Source organism: Rhagoletis zephyria, unplaced genomic scaffold, assembly GCF_001687245.7.
Source record: "Rhagoletis zephyria isolate East Lansing unplaced genomic scaffold, Rhagoletis_zephyria_1.1 Rzeph_scaffold_02802, whole genome shotgun sequence".
NCBI lineage: Eukaryota > Metazoa > Arthropoda > Insecta > Diptera > Tephritidae > Rhagoletis > Rhagoletis zephyria.
The window spans coordinates 19,712-37,604 of record NW_016159886.1 but is presented as its reverse complement, the minus strand read 5'-3'; the positions used below and the strand labels follow the sequence as shown (position 1 = coordinate 37,604).

The window sequence follows — 17,893 nt, the reverse complement described above, 5'->3', positions numbered from 1 at the left end:
CAGTTGAGCGACGTGCCAACATAAAATACTCTGCTGAAGACAGGAAGCGAATTGTGGAGGCAGCCAATAAAGGCCTTGATTGGGTGCAGCTGGCGGAGTCTTTAAATGTAAAATATAAAACGGCTTACGTATGGGTATCTTCTGGCACTCCTCAAGCACTAAGGCGAGGTGGTACAAAAGAAAGAGCGCTGAGGTGGTACAAAAGAAAGAGCGCTGACGGACAATGAAGTTGCAGTGATGGTCCAATGGATTGAGGAGGATGCCACTATGACACTCACAAAAATTCGTGAAAAAATTAAACAAACGTTTAGAAAAGATGTGTGCATTTCCAGCGTGGGAAACTATTTACAAGGACAACTTTTTACGATGAAGGGGATTCATAAGGAACCTCAATCAATGAATTCGCAGCTAAATAAGGAAAAGCGCCGCGAATACGTATGTACGTTGAATCAATATATTCAGGAAGGCAAGCAGATTTTATACATCGACGAGACAAATTTTAATTTATTTTGTCGGCGTTCACGAGGTCGTGCTAAGGTTGGAAAACGTGCGGTACAAGTTTTACCAGTGGCTAAAGGGCCAAACGTGCACCTTATTGGGGCCATTTATGCGTCTGGTGTAGTCAAAATGACTACCAGAAGAGGATCCTTCAAGTCTGAGGACGCAAACGCTTGGCTCCGCTCCGTTTTAGATAGGTGGTGCGAAATGGGTAATTAGCTTACCGATGCCATTATTGTGTGCGACAACGCGCCATGCCATTCAAAGCTACACGAGGTATGTGCAGAGTCCACTTTATTGCGGCTTGGACCATATTCTCCTATGCTTAACCCCATAGAGATAATATGGGGAAAAATTAAGGCGAATGTAAAGTCAAATATACGGACTCCAGACGTGATTGGACCGGGTGTTATTGAGCAAAGGTTGCAGTATTTAGAGGGCCTAATAAAAAACGCTGCCGCCGCTGTTAATGGTGGAGATTGCGCTAGATCGGTGCAGCACAGTACGTCGTTCCACGCTGCTGTAATTTCGCTTGACAATATGCCAGTTGGACAGTGAAAACTGTTCGTTGCATTAGATCTTTATTGTAATATAAAACTTCAATAAAAACATTACTACAACCTATATACATGTCTTAATCTTAAAAAAAAATGTTAGGTGCAATATGAACAATTTAAAGGGAGACTTAGAATATGATTCTAAAGTACATTTGATATGTTCTAAAGTACATTTGATATCTTCGAAAGTATATTTGATGTTGTCGAAAGTATATTTGATATTGTCGAAAGTATTTTTGATATTTTCGAAAGTACATTTGACACTTTCTAAAGTACATTTGATACTTTATAATGTACATTTGCTTGCTTCAAAAGTACATTTGATGTTTTCTAAAGTACTTTTGACTAATCTAAAGTTTATTTGACGCTTTCTAAGATTGAAATGATGCTTTCTAAAGTACATTTAATAAATCTACAGTACATATGACGCCTTCCAAACAACATTTGACTATTCTAAAATCCATATGATACTTTCTAAAACCGAATTGACGCTTTCTAAAATCAAACTGATACTTTCCAAAGTACTATTGGAAAAGGTGTAGTTGTGCGCAGTGTGCGAAACTACAGACTTTTCAGAACTCCGGACAACTACAGGGTGCCTTCTGATGTCGCCTGAGCACCACCTACAGCGAGGCCCAATTGCAGCCTGGAAGGGAGCTCAACAAAATGCTAAGCAAGCAGTTTCTGGTGGGATGCCACAGACGTGAACACACCAACAGACCCTTGCTAGAGGGGGAGAATCCGTTCAGGCACGTCACGGGGCACCTATTCGTATACTTGGACGCGGTCCAGTTTTACATTGACCAACCGCTGGACCCGACAACGCATCGACGAGCGATCAACTAACTGCATTCATAGGGAGTCGGGTCACCAGAAATATACTTGGAAGGTTTGCTATTGCTTGATTTTCTGAGGCCAAATGGGTGATTGGGTTTCTATAATTGGAAGTAGCTTTTTAAGGAAAATCACTTCCATGATCTTGGTGACAATGGGTAGTAAACTCTTTGGTCGGTATGATTTGATTTTATCTGTTATTTTTTCCAGGTGTGAGTTTTCATTTTTATTGGTGAAACTTTCCACTGGGGCGGTAGAGTCTTTCGCGAGAGCTGCATTAAATACATGAGTCAGAGAATTGATGATTTCCTGAGCTTTTTCTAGGTTTAACTTTCGAATTGCTGTTTTAACTTCCGTCTTAGTGAATTTATGTATGTAGAAGTGGGTCCATTTGAAAAGTATAACTCAAAAGAGTTTCTACGTTTTCCATTATATTGGGTGGGGGTACAATATAATCAGGTGTAAACACCGTGCAGGATATCGAGTTAGCTGCCACCTTTTTTAGCAAGCCGTTTTTCTCTTAATTTGGCTTTTACATCAGCGAACCTGCTCGGTCATCAAGAAGAGTTGAGCTTCGAGCAGCTTGTTGGACACAACTTGTGAAGTGTTCAATAGCTGCACAGATATCTTCAGAGATTTCAGGGCCAATTTTGTGTGAAATAGTCAAAGAGTCGAAGAAACGTCTCAGTTATTAGGAGATATAGCGTGCCAAGTTTAGGTGGTGTACGAAGTTTCATTGAAATCAGTTTGCTGGAACTGGTAGCGGTATCGCTCTTTAACGGGTTAATTGAATATTATACATTTAAAACTAATAACTGTCTAAATGTCAAATGCCACACTGCAACATTTACATATACAAGCATGTACTTAACCACAATCTCAGAAGTGACATATCTTTTTGCATCACTCAACAGCAACTTCACCACCAATAAATACCACCCACTGTTACTCTTTTCTCGTTAAGTTACTTCATCACTATTTTGTTTGAATTACTACCATTTAAACGAATACAGCTTTTCTGACCTTGGTTTTTCTTTTACTTTTTTCATTTCTTCTTTCTGAAATCGAACTTACGACGACGCAGACGCAATGTCACGGGTTCGAAATCTATGGGACCAGGACAAAGTGGAAAAAACGATTCAACACCTGTTTCAGATATTTCATTGTAGTGTTCATGTCGCAAGTACTGCTTGCAATTACATTCAATTTCTTTATGAAACAAAATGATATGGAGCTGTCATTCACAAGCAATTCCCCTCCTGTATTCTGAACGAGATGCAGGACACCAGCATTCCTCGCAAGATATTCTACTCGTTCCATGTGCGAGGATTCTTATCTACAATATATTATTCATTGGAGTATTTTTTTTTTGCTTACTCTTAACCCAAAACTGTGTGTGAATGCGCGACTAATTTTATTTTAGTGTATAACAATTGTATGAGCTCAAATGTTTTTTTTTTTACTTAGTTTTGTTATTGTAAAATTTTGATATATAAACATATACATACATGTGTATATATAATTAGTAGTTTTTAATGTTATCCGGCACAAGTGAAATCAAGTGTCTGTATGTAGTTGTTTTGTCTATATGTCTATTTGTGCTTTTGATTAAGTATGCACTTGTATATACTTTAGTAGAAGAGAAGAAATCACTGTGCAGCTGTGATGTCCCTACCCCGAATGCCTACAATAATTACGATATTGTTAAACACTTTTCAAAACAAATCATTGAAGAAACTAGATTTTAAACTGGATATTCAATATTTAGTAGTAAAACTTATTTTTTACACGCTCAGCATTTATCGTTCGATATCTATGCAAATTAAATAGTATGCAACTTTTATTGTTAGTAAAATACAAATCAATCGATTTAAGCATCACGCGGCATGCAATTAGTTAGCAAGGCATACATTATATATATGTATATTTTTTTTAATTTTAGTTTGACAAAAAAAAAAAATTTATCATTTTGCGCCCTATGTTATTTTCTCAATTTCTTTTTGACCCCTTACGTTCGATTTTCTCACACAAACCCCGAAATCTTTGGCCTCGTTCCATTGTTTTACGTTTACCTTGCTTGCTTCCCTTACATCAGAAAACGCTCTATACCGAAGAAGTAACGAAAATGAAAGGCAAACAAGATCGCGAACTTAGCACGATGCGAGCAGAAATGGATAAATTGAACGCACAGGTATGTAAAACAAAATTACTAATAAAATCGTAGTAATACTTTCAAAGCAATTTCCACAGTTTAGTCAAACTTTCGTGACTTTCGAGATTTGCGTCGTTTTTTCTAGTCTCTTATTATTTTTGAAAATTATAATTTGCATACATTGTTTTTTGTTTTGCACCCACGCAGAATGTCAAGTATGAAGAGCACATACGCAAACTTTCCGATCAAATTATGCGTACCAACGATCGTATTTTGGAATATCAAAAACAAAACGCCATACTCTCAACGAAACTAAAGCATTCTCAAGATACCGAGAATGCGCACTTCAAGCGTCCCAGTTTGGCTACGAATTCATTGCCAAGATCTTTGTCATCGGCGCAATCAAATGCAGCTAGAAGTTCGAATTTGGCAATGGAGGATGAAGAGGGTGAACTTTTTAATAATACGTACCTGACCGATTTACAAACTGGACGAATGTCCATGTGTCAAGATGTTTGGTAAGTTAAACGCAAAGTTATAAAGTTGTTTTTTTAATATTGTTATTGAGCTTTGTATCACGATTGTTTATTAGGAAAAAATGGAAAAAGCAACAAAGTCTAAGCGGTTGAAGCTATAGCAGCGTTATTTCGGAGATCGCCGCATCTCCTCATCAGACTTCTTTTTTGTAGACTTCAGCAGCGATCGAACCCGCGTCATCGATGTGCAAAGCTATGCACACGCCGTAAACTCTTGTTGCTAATTCCTTTCCTTATTCAACCTACTACTTACTTACTTATTAAACATATCATCACCATCAATGCAAACGGTTTTTTCTTTCGAAAATTAGTATATTACATATTCCGTTAATTTTTTGTCTCAGATACACCCATTTACCAAAATTCAAAGCCACACCGTAAACCAAAGCATAGGCGTATTTAGAAGATCTCTAAAAAATTTCCTTTGTAAATTTTAAAAGTTGTTTGCGTCTCCTGTAAAACTTCAAAATTGTCAAATAGGACTTTTTTTGCATTGATGCTGAGATATACGCCTTGATAAATTGGTACTCAGTACCCTAAAAACACGTAATTTATATAGACCAAACCATGTTATTATTTTTGGCACGTTTATATTAACACGATTTCTTGTTTATCCAGATTTCAGTAAAAACTTTTTATAACCGATTTTTAAGCAATTTTGAGGTTGGAAAAAGATGTAAGCGATTTAAGTTTGACACCTAAATATTTTGTCGTATGTTAAGCTGTTAAGCTATGGAGGTACGAAATAGGAGTGTATAAGTTAGGATATTTTGTCTGACTGCTCTGACAAAAAGTGAAATAATCGTGATTATCTGAGTCAGTACGAAGTTAAGATAGTTCATCGAGTTAAGATAACACTGGTCTACAAATTTCAACTTTTTTTCTGCGAATAAGACGGGACCTGGTGTTTCTGAACGGATTTTTCGTGCTGAACACGAATCCGGGGTCAAAAATGTCCCATCACGTCACGTTTTCGAGAAAAAAGGGGTTGAAACCCCTAAAAACAGCGTTTTTGGCCATTTTCGAAAAATTATAGAGCTGAACCCTGACGTGGTACAAATTTTGCATATATCAGAAATTAAAGGCTAAACCGTGCCCTTTCGAATGAGCCCTATGCCGAATTGATCGCGTGCACCCTTAAAGCAGGGGGTGTATTTGTGTTTAGGGGTGCAGGAAAAATTGATCACAGAAAGAATTTAATCTTAAACGATCATAGAAAATTAATAATGCCAAGGTTTTAACTATATTAAAAGTCGCTGATTACGAATCTGCAGTTAGATTTTAAAAATTTAAGATGACGGGTCGAATATGGTGGATATAAAAAATAAACTGAAATTCGCTAAATAAAAATTTTTAAGTCCGCCATATTGGATCCGCCATTTTGAATTTTTAAAATCTAACTTCAGATTCGTAATCAGCGACTCTTAATGTAGTTAAGACCTTAGCATCATTCATTTTATATGGTCGTTTAAGATGAAATTCTTTCTGCGATCAATTTTCCCTGGACTCCTAGACACAAATACACCCCCTGATCTAAGGGTGCATGCGATTAATTCGGCATAGGGCTCATTCGAAAGGGCACGATTTAGCCTTTAATTTCTGACATATACAAAGTTTGTAGCACGTCAGGGTTCAGCTCTACAATTTTTCGAAAATGTCCAAAAACGCTGTTTTTAGGGGTTTCAACCCCTTTTTTCTCGAAAACGTGACGTGATGGGAAGTTTTGGACCCCAGATTCGTGTTCAGCACGAAAAATCCGTTCGGAAACACCAGGTCCCGTCTTATTCGCAAAACCCTTGTAGACCAGTGTAATCATTCGCATAGCGTTCATGATAGGATAAACTGATGGCTATCGGCTAGTTGAGATAAAGTAGCACGGACCATCGTTTTGTGAATGCCATCAGATTTGCACCGTTCCACTGTGGGCCATAAGACTGAAAAAGTTGCCAAAATTGTTACTTGACTAATTAAACATGAAAAAAATCAGAAACAAATATTTTTTGGTATAGCTTATTATTCAAGGTATCAAAATCCGTGGTATATCGAAAAATACCAGGTGTCCAAAAATTATAAAAAACACACGTATTTTGGAATTTTTGAAGTTTTAACAGCTTTAAACGAATTAACAAATCAGCGGATTTGTTCTATTTTCTCCCATTCTAATTGATATTTTCTGTTGAAACCGGGTTGCCGGATATATGAAAATTTATTATTCTGTGGTCATAAGCAATAACCGCCTAAGTCGACTTAACGCTTTTTCTTGAACTCGATTTTTTACTTCAGAGTTAACTACGCACGGTGAATTTGGCCCTAAAATTATATTTCGGAGTGGGGTGGCCACCGTTCTAAAAAGTTACAGTTACGTTTATTAAAAAAATGCATGCTTATTTAATACCACAATATGGGTATGAAATGGAAGGTATTTGAACAAGCTTTAACACTAACATGTCTTTGAGCAGGGTTGCCTATCTATCAACTAAGGCTATAATTTAATTCATATTATTTAAAGAAATAAAACTACTAATTTAATTGAAAAATTTTAAGTGGTGGCTTTTATGTCGGAAGTGTTTTAAAAAATTTATTTTATTTGACTAAATGGATTTTAAAAATTCTTTCAAAATTTAACCAAGGTCTACCACGAGGAGGTTACAGGAATAAATACCCTACTTTTTGATTTATTTTCGATTTTTATAAAGCGCAACATCTTCAACGGAAAAATCATTCTCAAAAATCAACCCAAATTTCGAGCCACTTCAAACTCGCACTAAAATTGAATGCACTTTAAAACTGCATACCCGAAAGTTTGCTAAAAATTTGTATACAAAATTTTAAATTTTTATGAAAGCTTGTTGAGTTTTGCGGAATTTTTATAAAGTTTGTATGGTTTTTGTTGTAGTTTTTTAATATGCTTAAAACAAATTGAAATAACTAAGCGGATATTAAACTGTCAAAACTTGTCATTACGTGAACACTACTCCATCTACACTAGGCGACAAATGAAAGTTTACACCTTGGTCTAATATAATATTCGTAATAATTTTTATGAACAATTTTTGCCTTATTTATTTACGAAAATATAGTTCATTCTATAATATAAACCATATAACTTCAAGGTTTCATACTTTATATAAAGTTCACAAAAATTCCGAAAAATTTCATCCAAATTTTCCACTTATTTTTGAGAATTTTTTTTTCGGAGACTGCTTTTGGGGTTTTTTTTTTTGTATAGGACAAGTGAGTATAACAATAACTGGCGTTAATTTTTTGAAAGTTTGTTGCTAACGGTCTCCCACATTTTATTTCATAAGAAATTCATGCTTATATGGAAAAAAGTGCAAAAATCTGTCTCCTGAACAAAATGGTCAAAAATCAACGCTATTTTGTAGCCGGCTGCAACTTGCACTTCATCACGCTAACATTAAATGGGCTACAAAACTACATACCTATTCGAAAATTTTCGAGAAATTCTGTATAAGAGGTTGAAAATTTGTATGAAATTTTTTTGAATCTTATATAATGACACTTTGATTTATATAGTCTATATTACAAAATGAACTATATTTTCATAAATAAATAACGCAAACAATTTTTCATTAAAATAATTGTGAATATTATACTAGAACCAGGGGAAACACTTTCATTTGTCGCCTAGTGTATAGTAGTCCACCAAATATAATTTAAGTGCGATATTTTGACTATTTTTCTTTTGTTTCTTTATTGTATATACATTTTTAGTATAAAAGTAAAAAAGTGCATTATCTAACAAAAATCATATAATTCCGAATTTCAAACTTTGTGCAAAAAATGTAAAAATTCATTGAATTTAATTCAACAAATTTTCGCGAAAATTTCAAACTTCTTATTCAGAACTTTTAACAAAATTTCAAGTATGGAATATATATAAAAAATTTTAACGGTATTTTCCAGCCACTTGAAACTTGCATTTCATTATATCAAAATTTACCACAACGTACCAATTTTTCTAAATAAATTTCGATGAGAGCTTGTTGATATTTTATAATTTTTGTAAAAACTTTGAAATGTGGATTTATATAGAGGTTGTAAAAACGAGCTAGAACATTAAAGAAAAATTGCCAAATATACCAAAAGGTCACTGATCTAAGTTAAGCACACCTGTATCTGTATAGATTTTATACTTTGCCAGCTTTTCTCCTCTCTTACTTACTTCTGCAATAAACTTACAGCTTTTGTCTGTTTCGCTATTTCCAGCGCTGAGGAATTGCAATATCGAAATTCTTTATTGCCACCGCATCTGAAAAGCACCTATGCAGCTCAATATGACCACGGTTTACCCGAAGATGAATTGAAAGTAAGCACCAGCAGCACAAGTATGATGCCGATTCAAGACACAACACCCTCAGAGGGAGAAACAATAGTGATAACATCAAAACGAGTATCGCATCCTAGTATTTCCAGAATTTTGCACTGCTATAAAACAAAAAATTTAAAATGAAATCTATCAAGCGGACGATGCAAAATAATTGCAAATATGTAGATAAATAAGCAATCGAGCGCTTTAAACAAAGAAAGCGTAAACCTAAAAAAAAAAAAATTAAAATTGACCAAAATGTACCTTTGATGCATTTATGTAGATATGTACAAAAAAGACAACTATGTAAAAAATCATATAGAAATGTACTTGCAGAAAGTGAGCGTAATGCGAAGTGAGAAGAAGCACTCTGAAGATATGTTTTCGTGATAAAAACTGTTCGTTTTACATATGTAAGGCTTTATTTCGAGTATACATATAANTAGATATGTACAAAAAAGACAACTATGTAAAAAATCATATAGAAATGTACTTGCAGAAAGTGAGCGTAATGCGAAGTGAGAAGAAGCACTCTGAAGATATGTTTTTGTGATAAAAACTGCGCTTTTAAAACTGTTCGTTTTACATATGTAAGGCTTTATTTCGAGTATACATATAATAAATTTCTCTTATCACCTGATGTATAGTATACAACCAAATTAATGCAACCGAAATTAGAAATTCTTGGATGTCATTGTCCTTTGTGTGTTTGTAATTGTTGTAAATATGTATTTGTGTTTAATGCATTGTCCTGCTCTCTAAATGTTTACCGATGTTCAAAAAAAATGTACACTTGTTGTTTAAATGTTTCTTGTCAATGGCGTTCGATGCATGCTGGCTGACAAAAAAAAAAAATTGTGCAATTACTCGTTTTAAATTGAATTTAATTAAAAATATATTTCCATTTTTTCTGTTTACTCTGCTATAGGATGGTCCCAACAGCTTGGATGACAGTATGAGTGCATTGCTTAGCACAACGGTCGGTGGTGGCGCGCGGAAAAAACTCACTGGCATCACGAATTACAAGCGTCCTGGTCCGCCAACGCCCGGCAAACATGGTGGCCGCCTTTCGTTGGGCAGTTCAGAGCCGCCACGTGAAATACTCAAAGAAGTTTATGATCATGGCAGCACAGCGAAGACACCGGTGCGTTTTGGCTTCTTTACTTCTAAATTTAGTATGGGCAATAGCAATTCGAGAGATGAGGTGAGTTTCAATTGGTGCTGTTTAATGTTGTTTTTCTTCTTTTCAAAATTTGAATTCCATTTTGAGTATTTCTATATGTTAAGTATTTTTTTTTTGTACATGGTACTGTTATGTATGTAATTTGTGTTGTACGTATGTATGTATCTATGGGTGCAAAGTTTTATGTATAATTAATATATTATTAACGTTAAACTTCGCTAAGGAGAGTGGCAATTGCCGGAGTTTATTAGCTTTGGCCAGAGCCGACAAACAAATTTAGTGCCAAATAAGAAGCCATAAAGTACACATGAAAACTTTAAGGCAAATATTGGTCATAAATTGCTGGTTATTGGAATGAAATTAACATAGACATTTATGGATACAATTGAGTATAATATTTCGCCTATGAAAAAAGCGAATGAAAACTGTTTTAATATTGTTTTTTTTTGTCCATTTTTTAACAACCCATAGTCGCTTTCCACTTTTACTGCATATATTTTTTATTCAATTTTGAAACACAAATAAATAAATAAGTAAATAACCCATTTTCGTGTCCGAAACTAAACGTCAAATCGCACAAAATTATAAATTTAAGACTTGAGCGACAGCGAACACAATACCGTTAAATTACACATATCAATCAACAGCTAATAGTACATATTTATTGGTTAAAATTTGAATGTTTGAAATTCCCAACAGTCCGAAAACCAACCAAAGAAACACAAATTGATTGCCTCTTTCTCTTTTCGTGTTCGATTCTAAAATAGAGACGAACGGTGAGAAAATTTTGTGTTCGTTTCTTAAGATATCCCACTCTTGTAAGGCAAAAAAGGCACATTCTTTACCCTTTGGAGCTTTGGTTAGCTAAACAAGGACAAGAAGGCAAAAACATGCCCTTTTAACATCAAACGATTTTGCACCGTGGAAGAGCAACATTTTTTGAAAGAAACGAAATCGCCATTAATGAATTAAAAGTGCATAGACCTCAAGCATATTTTGTTTCGTGTTTGGTGTTTATGATAGTTCTTGTTGTTGTTGTTGTTGCTGCATTGTTGTCATTGTTGTGCTGTATTCGTAACCGTTGGTATTTATGTTGGAGCTTCTTTGTTACGAAATTGTTTTTGTGATCGTGTTTTAAACGTAACAATTATGCCGCTTTGATAATCTAATACTGATTCTAACTCTTTTCACTTCCTATTCATATGAAATACATCAATTACTCGTATATATGTATAATACTTGAACAACAATGACAATCATTTGGTTACGGTTAACTTCAACAGACTTTAAAAATACCTATGGATCTCTTAAAAGCGGTGCAGCAGAAAAACTTTGAAGCGATGTGCCTGAAAAGTCCTGAAAACATTTGCACCTCCACGCCGCGTAAAAGCACATCTCATTTCGACAAACGTTGCTTGTTCGATCAGTTAATGGCGCTATCCGGCCCATCAATGCTCTCATTGACCGTCGAGAAGTGTCCAACGGCGAATATTGAAAATACGAAGACACCACCAGCAATACTCTCTTTGGCGGACGTCTCGGCGATACGAGACTTCGGCGCATCACAATCACACTTGAAAATGCTGGAACAACAGCGGGTGGCACGCAAAAGGCGTAGCTCGTTGCTACGACTACAAATCGGTCGTCGATTGAAGCATTTGCCAGCCGGCAGTCCACTTTCATCGGAAACGCCATCCACCAGAACGCCACACACACCTTCGAAGAATAGGAAAATGCAGCAGCAGCAGCAGATGCCTTTGCAGGAAGGCGCCGCCACAAGCACCACCGGCACTACCACATCGGCGACTTCGGCCACCGCCACCACCACCACTACTGCCAGCTCAGGCGATGCGCTGAGGCGCAGCAGTGGTGTTGGTGGTCGTCATCGTCGTCGACACAAGCGAGACCGTGGGCCCCGGCTGTCGCTGTATGCCTGTGGCAGCAGCATTCGTACGCCAAATCGCACCAAATTGCGGGAGCAAATACGCAAAAAGGCGCACAAGCAGCGACGAGACAATTTCAATCGAGGGCGCGGTATACAGATGGACAATCAGCTGCAAGGTGGCCAAGGTTTCGATAGTGCGCGCGAAAGTGAGGACAACAACAACAGCCATGCATACCGGCTAAATGCGACGATAGTTTTGTCGAAGAAGTGCGAACATCCCGAAGAGTATGATATACCCGAGTATACATCGAATTACTTTAGTGAAATAATTACCGGCACATCGGAAATTATCGAAGAGACTAGTGCTGAAACGAAAACAATATCCGGAAATTGTCATGAAACCAATATATCAGCAGACCATGCCTACGACTCGAATGTAACACAATTGCCGTTGGGCGAGATAAGGACACAAAACGATTGCGAGAATTCCGAAGAAAGCGATGCTGAAACTACAACAAACAGCAACAATGAAAGCGATGCTAATGACGAAAGTAATTCCTCCAGGCTAAATACGTCACTGCCGGTGCAGCGCAGCCTGGAGCATGAGGCGGTAGACGAGCCGTCAACTGTTGATGAAATCGAACAATTCGATGCTCGCTGCAAACACTTCGAGGAACTGGCGGCGCATACTGCATCAGCAGCGCCGTTTACTGTGACAAACATTGAATTCGATATTGTGCCCACACCGACTCGACACTCGCAACGAACGGCGGAGGAAAAGAGGCAGTCAGTTACGTATACATTGTTGCCACAGCGCGGTACAAAGTTTACACTGGCTGCTGACTTGGAAATCAAAGCAACTCCGCCGCCGCCCATCCTGGTACTAAAGAAGCTGGAGGTTGATGATAAAGAAATGCAGATTACGCTAGCGGATGTAGTGCGTCTTTGGTCCAGCATCTGGATGCGTATGGATCAGCAATTACAGTTGACAGTCATCTTAGCGGTATTTGCGCCCATAATTGCTGTCATCTACTTAGTCTTGTCGCAATATGCGTAAAAAAGCAAACTTTTTGTGTGTTCCTCAAAAAATTGGAAATTTAGATTTAGATGATTCTTTCCATGACATCCATTCAACGCCAAGTTCAATGTGTGATATGTAGTCGCTGCTGTTTGTGTAACCGCTTAATGTTATGCCACTTCGATCGCTACGAAAATTTATTAACGGCTTAATGCCACTGCGAGAAAACTTACTGTAAGAGTATTGTAAATTTATGTTTGTATAAAAATTGTTTGAATCAATTCAGTTGTGAATTGCGTTACAATGAAATTTGTGTGTGCATCTTTTTGCTCTGATGAGAGCGAAAATCTTTGCAGATCGCTTCGTTTTTTTTTTTTTGTTTAATATCTGTTTGATCAATGTGAATAATTAGAAATTTGTCAATTTGCTTTTTGCAAAATCGCTATGTATTTCTAAAAATTAATAGTCTTCAATAAATGTGCAAACTTGCAGATATGTTCATTCTTATTTGGAAAAAGGCGCCACATGGGCGTCTAAACAGGAAGGTATTTATTCTACCGCAAATTATTTTTGATGTGTAAACATCTTTGCTTCACATATGGGCAAAGAGACCTTTTCGTGGCTAGTTCGAGACTTTTTAGGGTTCATTTCGTGATTAGTTCAGGACACAGATGATAACACATAAATTTTATGAGTACCTGGTACTCACACCTTTTTTTATTTTTGACGTTTGCTCTTGGGGAAAATTTATAGAACTCTAAGTGTTTGAGAACTAATGCTAATTTCCACTACTAATTCATGTCATTTAAAAAATGCGATATGTAATGACTAATATTTTAACTTGAGGCTCAATGCCCAAACTTTTGACATTATATTGTCGTCATTTAATACATAGTGGAAATCCGGTATAATTGAAATAATGAAAAGAGCTTATCACAATAACTTACAGTGGCTCAAATAAGAAATCGTGCAGTAATAGAATAAACCAAGGTGAAATTAATATATGATAACAGGAGAACAAATGCAAAAATTTAAAAATGGAAGTTCAAATAAAATATTTAAATTTGACATTATAAGCCGTGAGGCGAAACACATGCACAAAATCAGCTGATCCAGTAACACCACCTTATATAAGGTGCAATCCCGTATTCCTCGGACTCGGACTAGTAAAACTGTCAAAAAATAAAACTTCGCTCAGAGCGAGAGAGTAACATTGAAAAGTACGGGATCGCTTTCTAATAAAAAATGGTAACTTCTGTCAACTTCAACATAACCTCCAAATTTTTGTTGTAAATTTTTGCTTATTTTGTATGTAAACACACTCAGCTCACGCATGTAAATAACCAAAAATACTTTCAAATTCATTAGAATCCACTTAAACAAGTAATTAAATAGTTTTCAACGTGAATTAGCAGAGTGCACTTTTTTGTTTGTTTACAATTTGGTTGCCAAACACACTACAGCTGATCGTTTGACACATTTACCAGAATTTACCAGCAAAAAATTCTCGGACTAAAACTGGTAACTTCTGACAGAGAGAGTATTTACTCTCATTTTTGTCCTCTCAATAGTCAGAGAACCGAGTACGGGATCGATTTCCAGTAAAATCTGACTGATTCTGACTATTTCTGACTAGTCCGGACTCGTACGGGATCGCAACTATAAGTTCGCCTTGTAATAAATCTTCAAACGAAAAAAGATCTGATATTCTTCTACTATTTTCAGAATCTCCAAAACTGTGTCGACCTACTTTCGAAATACATATTACATTTACATTCACCAATTCATTGTAAATCGCCAAATTTCGCCGTAAAAAATCGGTTTGAGTCAAGACCGAAAAACTTCACCAATGGTTCACACGAGATTTATACAGATTTTTCCCTTGCTTCGTTGTCCATCTATCGGTGTCGAGCATCATCAACATCCATTCGTGGGATATATCCCAACCATCATATGCGTTGAATCTTAATGCACTTCTCTATGTTCCTCTCTTTGTAGAGCTCGCACAGTTCGTCATTTTATCTTCTTTTCCGTCGAGAGAGTGCTCTGCTTTTTCATTGCTAACCGAGCTCAAAGTTGCACTTGTAGGCAAGAGTTATTCCCCGCTTGACCTCCACGCTGACATTATTGGTTGTGTTTATGCTAGATCCTGCAAGTTAAATAAAAACTTGTAATTTTATTACATTAAACGAGCAATTCTTGTATATATATACATACATATGGGTGTTCCCATGCAGCCGTACGCGACATTCGTACGCTTATGGAGTAGCATAAATCTCTCAAAAATAGAAGTTACTGAAAAACTAGATTACTGTTATGTTGCAACCAAAGGGTACTATGTTTGAGAAAAAAATAAGCAGCCTCGAAACTTTGGTGTGGAAAATATCCGTTCAAAAAATATGGAAAATATCCGCGAAAAAAAGAGAAATGGTTTTAAGGCACATCTACATATATGCGAAAGTCTGCGAATCACGGGAGTTTTTCTTTTCTTTAAAAATTGCTAAACTAAGCTAAATAATGTACCTTTACAATCCTTCCATTTTTTAATAGAAATTATCTCTATAGTTTTATTAAAAAAAAAAAAAACATAACGTACGCGACAGATTTTTCCCCCATACAATATTATTACTAGTAATAAATACTAAATTAAATTTTTAATCTAATTTTTTCAAATTTTCCTCCACCGTTTCGCGTTTTCAAAACCTTTTTCCGCCATCTGAATACGAAATTTAAAGTTATAAAGCCGTTTACTGCATTGCATTTTCGGTTTACATTTTCATGGAAACACCCATACGTATATCCATAGGGTTCTCGGAAACGGCTCTAACGATTTTGATGAAATTTTGTACACAGATAATGTTTTGGATTTTAAGGTTATCTGAATAGGCAGTTATCTCCGAGAAGACTCGCATAAGGTTGCCACCTATTCGAAATTAGTTACAAATTAATTAAAACATCAGAATATGAGTATCAAATGGAAGGTATTTTAAAGATCCCTAATTCAAAAATATTTTAATAGGGTTGCCACCTATTTTGAGCGACATATTTATTTAATTTTTTGCTCAGAAAAAAGGTAAAATATTACTATTCATGGGTACCAAGAGAAGGTTCTTAAATAATGCTTTCCCTATATACAAAATGTTTTCCCTTGGGATAATAGTGTAAGGTTGCCACTTATTTTTGATTCTGCACAATTTATCTAAAACATCGCAATATAGATATCAAATGAAAGGTATTGTTGAGAACTTTGGTCAGAAAATATTTTCCATCAGGGTTGCCACGCTTCTATGTAATAAAAATTTGTATTTTGTTAATTTCAATCAGCATTTTTTTATGTATACACAGTACTTATACGATCAAGAAATGTACCATTCATCCAGCGTATTTCGGAATAGGGTTGCCACCAATATTTTGGAGTAAGAAATTTACTTAATAGATATCGAAATCCAATTTTTTTCCAAAATATTTTTTTAAAGCTATCCAAATCTTGAAAATTTTAAAAAGTATGTGCACTCCGGGCAAGGCTCGGCCAACCTGGTACTAAAAAATGAAAATGACGAATATTTTTCAAGCAATGAATGAATCTCAAAAAACAATTGAACCAAATTTTTTGAATAAAACGTAAAAATCCGTGCCGTTGAGGGTGGTCTGAGTAATAAGGAGAAAGTAGTATGTTGTTTTACCCCGTATGCACGCAGCGTTTCTCTTTCCACATGATTTTTTTATGATGAAATGTGAAAATAATCATTATTTGCGGTCCACGGTTTTTTTTGTTTTTGTTTGATCTGCACTCGAAAAAAAGTCGGCTAAATATATTTCTCTCAACACAAGATTTGGTAATTGTAAGCAAATCGTGTAACTATAACCAAATCACGTGTCGAGAGAAACATATTTAGTTAACTCGTTCTCAGTGTGCAAGGCATATTATCGTTATTTATATGAATATCTACTAAAACTATCTTATCCTGCGAATTATCTATTTCAGAATTCTCCACCAAAACGGCGCCTCAGCAACATGTTCAAGCGTAAATAGGATGTCAGTGACAGCATACCGATTTCATTAAGATAGAAGTGAAAGCACTTCCACTATTGTAGTTATAAGTATTCTGATTTGTTCATATGTATTTAATTTTAATATTTTCGTATTTTTTTTAGTTATTGTAAAATTAGTTTAATCTGTTTACATATCTTATATGTATGTTTGTGCATGCTTACTTTTTTACATATGTATGTACGTATGTTTGTGCGAATCAACAATGCGAAGCCTAACGTTCTTACGTGGTAGGAGAGCTTCAGCAGCTTACTTTTTTACTATATACACATATTCATAGTTAGATATACTATTGAGATATACTTTCTTACACATGTACATATATATGGATGCATTATGTAAGTTAAACTGCATTTTTCCTAAACACAAATGCAGTTTTTTAAAACTCAGATTGGTCACTGCTATTGTAGTGCATATGCTGCAGCTCTGCTAAATACCAGTCTAAAATATACGAAAACAAACATAAACTTAGCTGTATTAGTACGTAATAACGGTATTACTTGTAACATTGATTTCAATATTTGTCTTAACTAAATTGGTTTACAATTAAAAATATTTACAAATTAATAACTAAACATTCTTTTATTAACATTATTACCAATGGATGAAGAGTTATAAAATTGCAAGCGTTTAATGAAACCGGCAATGGTGTTGTTACACATGTACATTACTTATGTGCATACACTAAATTTTAGAGAAATACGCATCATTCCAAGCTACCCTGAGGCCAATTCCGACGCGCGCGAAATTTTGAGCGATGCCGGCCGGTAAAAAGGTAGGAAAGAGAGACGTATTTTTAGAAAGAAGAAAAGAGTGGGCTGAGTGCGAATAGGCTTTAAATACTGTCAG

General features: G+C 35.7%; 2 protein-coding genes across 3 annotated transcripts in view; one reads left to right on the top strand and one right to left on the bottom strand.

Annotated features, from left to right (window-relative positions):
* The window catches only part of LOC108367750 (tRNA methyltransferase 10 homolog A-like), a 28,306-nt gene extending 19,500 nt beyond the window's left edge, over positions 1–8,806 (bottom strand). The window contains exon 1 of the mRNA XM_017622445.1: positions 8,764–8,806. The gene's annotated coding sequence lies outside the window, so the exon portion shown is untranslated. The remainder of the gene's footprint in view (positions 1–8,763) is intronic.
* mud (mushroom body defect) overlaps positions 1–17,608 on the top strand; it is a 32,742-nt gene extending 15,134 nt beyond the window's left edge. The window contains exons 9-13 of one of the 2 annotated variants that reach the window (XM_017622442.1): positions 3,985–4,080; positions 4,249–4,559; positions 8,808–8,907; positions 9,836–10,111; positions 16,979–17,608. In XM_017622442.1, the coding sequence (XP_017477931.1) occupies positions 3,985–4,080; positions 4,249–4,559; positions 8,808–8,907; positions 9,836–10,111; positions 16,979–17,026 (831 nt within the window). In that variant the 3' untranslated portion in view covers positions 17,027–17,608. Of the gene's footprint in view, positions 1–3,984; positions 4,081–4,248; positions 4,560–8,807; positions 8,908–9,835; positions 10,112–11,373; positions 13,249–16,978 lie in introns of those variants that run through there. The other variant, XM_017622443.1, reaches the window with a different exon arrangement.
* Positions 17,609–17,893: the final 285 nt, after the last annotated feature.